General features: G+C 51.6%; 1 protein-coding gene across 1 annotated transcript; it reads left to right on the top strand.

The window, feature by feature from the left end:
* Positions 1–2,001: 2,001 nt before the first annotated feature.
* FOXG1 (forkhead box G1) lies at positions 2,002–4,790 on the top strand. Its single transcript, XM_010130208.2, has one exon. It carries the CDS (start codon positions 2,416–2,418, stop codon positions 3,799–3,801), a length of 1,386 nt encoding a protein of 461 aa, XP_010128510.2. The 5' UTR covers positions 2,002–2,415; the 3' UTR covers positions 3,802–4,790.
* Positions 4,791–5,974: the final 1,184 nt, after the last annotated feature.

The raw sequence follows: 5,974 nt of genomic DNA, 5'->3' as shown, positions 1-5,974 counted from the left end.
TTTAAACTGCATTTCTAAAAAAAAAAAGGTAAAATAAACGTGCTTGATCACTCACTTTTATCTCTTTTTTTTTTTTTGTCAGTAGTAACCTGTTATGAAGTTGGATAAATAAATACAATTGCGCTAAGGTCATTCGAGGTTAATCCAATGCACAGAGTTCATGCCATTCCCAATTGCAATTGTTTATTACCGTCCATTGTCATTGTTCTCGTTATTTACTCTCTCGTTCTCACACTCACTCTCTCTCTCTCTCTCACACACAAACACATATATAGGACGCACATCTACACACGTTTGCTGCACTCAGCTCTAACCTGAATTTCACCGGGATAAATTGTTTTATCTGCGGCTGAGCTGCATGTATTATTTCTAGGGATCATTTTTCTTTTTTTCCTACAGCACAAACGTCAACTTTAGGTAGCTCAGCGCGGCGCTATACGTTGCCTTTGCCTACAGCTTCGGTTCGGTGCGATCAGCACTCTCTGTCCTTTACATTTCCCCTTCTACTTCCCGAGTAAGAAAGCTGCGCGATTTATTTTCGCTTTGTTTCAAGGCTCTGGGTTTTGTTGTTTGGGTTTTTGGTTGTCTTCCTTTTTTTTTTTTTTTTTTTCCCCCGCATGCTGACAGTAAGAAACGATGCGATGCGGGCGATTGACACCCAGTTCCGCCGTCCCGGGAAATCGCAGCCGTAAGCCTGAGCCTGTACCACCGCACGCGTTTCGGGGAGGTCGGACAGGCAGCGGCGGGACCAGAGCGTTTCACCGGCCCCGGGAGCACCCGAGCCGCTCCCCTTACCCCCCCAGCAGGACTCAACCCCGCGGAACCCACACCCCGCGGCCAGACACCGCGGGCTGGGCCGGCAAGAAATCGCAGTATATATTGCCTGAGTTATAAAAATTATTATGGGTGGTTTTTTTTTTTTTTTTTTTTAACACCTGAGAGGTGGCCTGCGCTTTTCCGGCTGAAACCGCCGGACAGATGCGCGCCCCGGCGGCGGGGGAGCGGGAGCGGCGCGGGGCCGGGGAGGGAGCGGGGAGCCCGGCTTTGCTGCCGGCCTGGCGCCGCGCCCGGCCGCCCCAGAGACGGAGAGAGCGGAGAGGAGAGGAGGAGGAGGAGAGGAGGAGGAAGAGAGGGGTCTGCTCGGTTCCAGGCCCTCCCAACTCACATTCCGCAGCGAGGCAGGCGCGGACCGGGCCGTACGAGGCCGTCTTCCCCGGCAGGCCGCGGCCTCCCGCCCGCTCGGCCCCGGGCCGCTGCCGGACGTCGGGCCCGCGGAGGCCCGCCCCGCCGTCTGCGTCCCCTCCAGCTGGTTTTTGGTTGTTTTTTTTTTTGTTTTAATCTCTCTCGGTAAAATAATAAATAGAAATAACCGACAGCGGGGCCTAGAAAAAATAAATTTGCCGAGCGACTTCGGCGGGATCTGCAAAGTAGTACCTCCGCCGCCGCTGCGCCGCGGCCTCCTCACCCACCCGGCCTCCCACCCCGCCTCCTTCGCCGCCGGAGGAGGGGGCAAAGCGGAACGGGGCAACTTTAGTCCTCCGTGGAAACTACGGAGGAGGAAAACCGGACGGGCCCGCAGCCGTGGGACGGGTGCTGTTTGTTTGGCGTGAGGGGATTTGTGCTCGGAGCGACGGCCGGGGGGGCACGGCGAGGCGGGGAGGGGGGAGGCGGTGGCGGCGGCGGCGGGGGGGGCGCAACCCGCCGCGGTGATGCGTCCCTGCACCGGTATCCCTGCGCCGCGGGAGCCGCGGCAGCGGCGAGGGGCGGGCCGGCGGCGGGCGGGCGCGCGCGGGGAGAGGCGGGGCGGCCAGCCGCCATTGGCCGGCGGGCGGGCAGACGCGCCGGCACGCCGCCGTCCCTGATTGGGCGGCCGGTGGGAAAGGTTAAACCAAAAAATTTTTTACAGCCCCGGTGCGTGTCTGCAGCTCTGAAATTAATTGCGGCCAGGGCGGTCTGTATAGCCCGTCTCCGCTCGCTCCTCGCCGACCCGCGGCTGCGGCTGCTCCTTCCTCCCCCCTGCTCTGCCTTGCCGGGGGAATCAGGCACCATGAAGTAGCTTTTTTTTTTTTTTTTTTTTTTTGTCTGTATGTGTTTGTGTGGGGTTTTTTGTTGTTGTTGTTGGGTTTTCGGAGGGTTTTTTCCCCCTTTTTTTCCTCATTTTTTTTTTTTTACCTCCGCTCTGACTCGGTTTGATTTTATCTGATTGGTGATTATCATTACTATTATTTTTTTCCCTCCCCGGCGGTTCCTGTCCTTGCTACATGACTTGCCAGCGCTTGAGACTGCGGTCCAACTGCGCTGCCGCCGCCGCTGCCGCCGGTGGTGCCGCCGCCTCGGCCGCCGCCGCCGCCTCCGCCGCCGCCCCGCGCGCTGCGCCCTCGGCCGCCGCAACTTTTCCCCTCAGACTAGTGTGTGATGTTGGACATGGGAGATAGGAAGGAAGTGAAAATGCTGCCGAAATCCTCCTTTAGCATAAACAGCCTGGTGCCCGAAGCCGTCCAGAGCGACAACAACCACAGCAGCCACAGCCACCACAACAGCCACCACCCCCACCACCACCACCACCACCACCATCACCACCACCACCCGCCGCCGCCGCAGCAGCCCCAGCGAGCCGCCGCGGCCGAGGAGGAGGACGAGGAGAAGGGCCAGCTCCTCCTGCCGCCCCCCGCCGCCGCCGCCGGCTCCGGCACCCTGGAGGTGGCCAAGGCGGACATGCTGGCGGGCAAAGGCGACGCGGGCGCGGCGGCGGCGGCAGCGGCGGAGCTGGAGGAGAAGGAGAAGGCGGCGGAGGAGAAGAAGGGGGCGGCGGAGGGGGCCAAGGACGGGGAGAGCGGGAAGGAGGGGGAGAAGAAGAACGGCAAGTACGAGAAGCCGCCGTTCAGCTACAACGCACTCATCATGATGGCCATCCGGCAGAGCCCCGAAAAGCGCCTGACGCTCAACGGCATCTACGAGTTCATCATGAAGAACTTCCCCTACTACCGGGAGAACAAGCAGGGCTGGCAGAACTCCATTCGCCACAACCTCTCCCTCAATAAGTGCTTCGTCAAGGTGCCCCGCCACTACGACGACCCGGGCAAAGGGAACTACTGGATGCTGGACCCCTCCAGCGACGACGTCTTCATCGGGGGCACCACCGGCAAGCTCCGCCGGCGCTCCACCACCTCGCGGGCCAAGCTGGCTTTCAAGCGCGGCGCCCGCCTCACCTCCACCGGACTGACGTTCATGGACAGGGCGGGATCCTTGTACTGGCCTATGTCCCCCTTCCTTTCCCTGCACCACCCCCGGGCCAGCAGCACTTTGAGTTACAACGGGACCACGTCCGCCTACCCCAGCCACCCCATGCCCTACAGCTCAGTGTTGACTCAAAACTCCTTGGGAAACAACCACTCCTTTTCCACGTCTAATGGGTTAAGTGTTGATAGACTAGTCAACGGAGAGATACCTTACGCCACTCATCACCTCACAGCAGCAGCTCTGGCCGCCTCGGTGCCGTGCGGCCTGTCAGTTCCTTGCTCCGGCACCTATTCCCTAAACCCCTGCTCCGTAAACCTCCTAGCAGGACAGACGAGTTACTTTTTCCCCCATGTTCCTCACCCTTCAATGACTTCTCAGAGCAGCACTTCAATGACGGCCAGGGCAGCCTCCTCCTCCACGTCGCCGCAGGCGCCCTCCACTCTCCCCTGTGAGTCCTTAAGACCTTCTTTGCCAAGTTTCACAACGGGACTTTCCGGAGGACTTTCTGATTATTTCACACATCAAAATCAGGGGTCTTCTTCAAACCCTTTAATACATTAACATCCATGGGATCAGACTGTAAGTGAACATTTTACACACATTTGCATTGTAAATGATAATTAAAAGGAAAAAAAAAAGCAAAACAAAAAAGTCCAGGTATTTTTTATTAAGTCCCCCATTTTCTGTACGTTTGTTCAGTCTTTAGGGTTGTTTATTATTCCACCAAGGTGAGGAGTGTCAGCAAGGTGCAATGTGGGGAGATTACATTGTAGACTATGAAGTTTGGAAAACAAAATTATAGTAGAATGTGTATCTAAATAGTGACTGCTTTTGCAATTTTTTAATTCAAATACGATAAGTCTATCACTAAAAGCCGCCAGATTCTCCATGTTTGCAGTATTATAAGTTATCATGGGTATGTCGGTGGGTGCAGACCTTAAAAAAAAAAACAAACCACAAACCGTCACTAAATTTCTGAAAACTATACAAAATTCAAAACGTAATTGGTACTTAAGCAGAATTAATGCTGAAAGATACCAAATAACTACATTTTGGCCATTTATTATTTCATCCTTTTCTTTACTGAACTGCTTTTTTTTTGTTGTTCCTTTTTTTTTGTTTGCTTGTTTGTTTACTTTTAGACCAAAGATTGGGTTTTAGAAAATGCACTCAGTGTATGGAGTAATTTAAAAAACAGCAACATTATTTCAGTTTGCAGCACTGCCCGTTCAAATGAATCAGAAGGGGACAAAATTAATGATTGCCTTCAGTTTGTGTTGTGTATATTTTGATGTATGTGGTCACTAACAGGTCACCTTTATTTTTTTTCTAAATGTAGTGAAATGTTAATACCTATTGTACTTATAGGTAAACCTTGCAAATATGTAACCTGTGTTGCGCAAATGCCGCATAAATTTGAGTGATTGTTAATGTCGTCTTAAAATTTCTTGATTGTGATACTGTGGTCATATGCCCGTGTTTGTCACTTACAAAAATGTTTACTATGAACACACAGAAATAAAAAAAAAAATAGGCTAAATTCATATATATTCGATAGTTTTTTTGTCTCTTTTATTAACTAAAATTAATATGCCAGAGGCTTTAAATTTACAGGGAGATCAGAGCGCTGTTTATTACAGCCCAGCATTTTTCACATGCTCCTTCCCCCTCCTGCCCCCCCCCCAAATCCCTCTTCACCAATCATATTGTCTTCAACGGCAGTATTTTCAAATGTAAAGGATCAGGGTATTTAATTATAAACACTACGGCCACTATTGTAATGTCCTTTTTGGGGGCAGAACTCCTATCAAGTCTACTTTAAAAAATAGTTAGTATGAAGTAGGGTGTCTTATGGAATACTCTGCCTTACGTTGAAGGTACTTAAAATTGCCTATGTATATATACGTATGCATATAAATTAAAGTCTATATGCAGACATCGAGGAAAAAAAAATGTTGGTTTTTTTTTTCTATTACATAGATACGTGCTGTTCTTGCAATCTCTGAAATGCATTCAAATAATTATTATTCAGAAATAAATTAGTTTGGGCTCTCTAATAACTGGAGATCTATTGACTATGGACGTGTATGTGTGTGTATATACATATACATTTTAGCTTCCATATAATAATTTCATCAAATTTAGGAAGCTTGATACGTATGTGTACAAAATGCAAGCCTTATCTTAAAGGGACACTGCTCGGGAAGTATCGATACCATATGGGTTTGTGTACTTTTAATGCTGCAAACACTTTGGCTTTAAATGTTGTAGAAGCGGCGAGACTTTCCCAGCTCGAACCTGCCCCTCTCGCCCCCCGGGATGGGGGGGGAGCCGAGCAGGGGTGAAGCGAAGCCGCGGTCCCATTGCAGGGGGCAGAGGGCTGGGGGGGGTCACGTGACGGCCCGGCTCGCATACCGACGTTGAAACTTGGGGCGGGGGGGGGGGGCGACGGTACACAAGAAACAACAAAAAAAACCCACCGAAAAACACCAACCTCAAACCGATGCGGATTAACTTAAATTTCACGTTTTGAAGTGGAGCTGTTTTTCGCTGTCTGTCTGCCGGTGGTAACGCTTGCTGAAGCCCACTAGCCCACGCAAGCGTCCGCGGGTGCGCTCCGCTGCCCGCAGGATCAACCCATCGGTTTTAAGGGGGCAACGCTACGACTACTTTTAAAAAGCATTTAATCCTAAAAAGAATTGGTTTCTCGAGAAGTTTAGGGAAGCCTATAAAA

This window comes from Chlamydotis macqueenii, chromosome 5 (assembly GCF_036417535.1).
Source record: "Chlamydotis macqueenii isolate bChlMac1 chromosome 5, bChlMac1.mat, whole genome shotgun sequence".
Lineage (NCBI taxonomy): Eukaryota > Metazoa > Chordata > Aves > Otidiformes > Otididae > Chlamydotis > Chlamydotis macqueenii.
The sequence above is the reverse complement of the archived record's forward strand: the minus strand, read 5'-3'. Positions and strand labels throughout refer to the sequence as shown.

Coding starts and splice junctions, on each gene's coding strand:
- FOXG1 (XM_010130208.2), top strand. CDS start 2,416: ATGTTGGACATGGGAGATAGGAAGGAAGTGAAAATGCTGCCGAAATCC.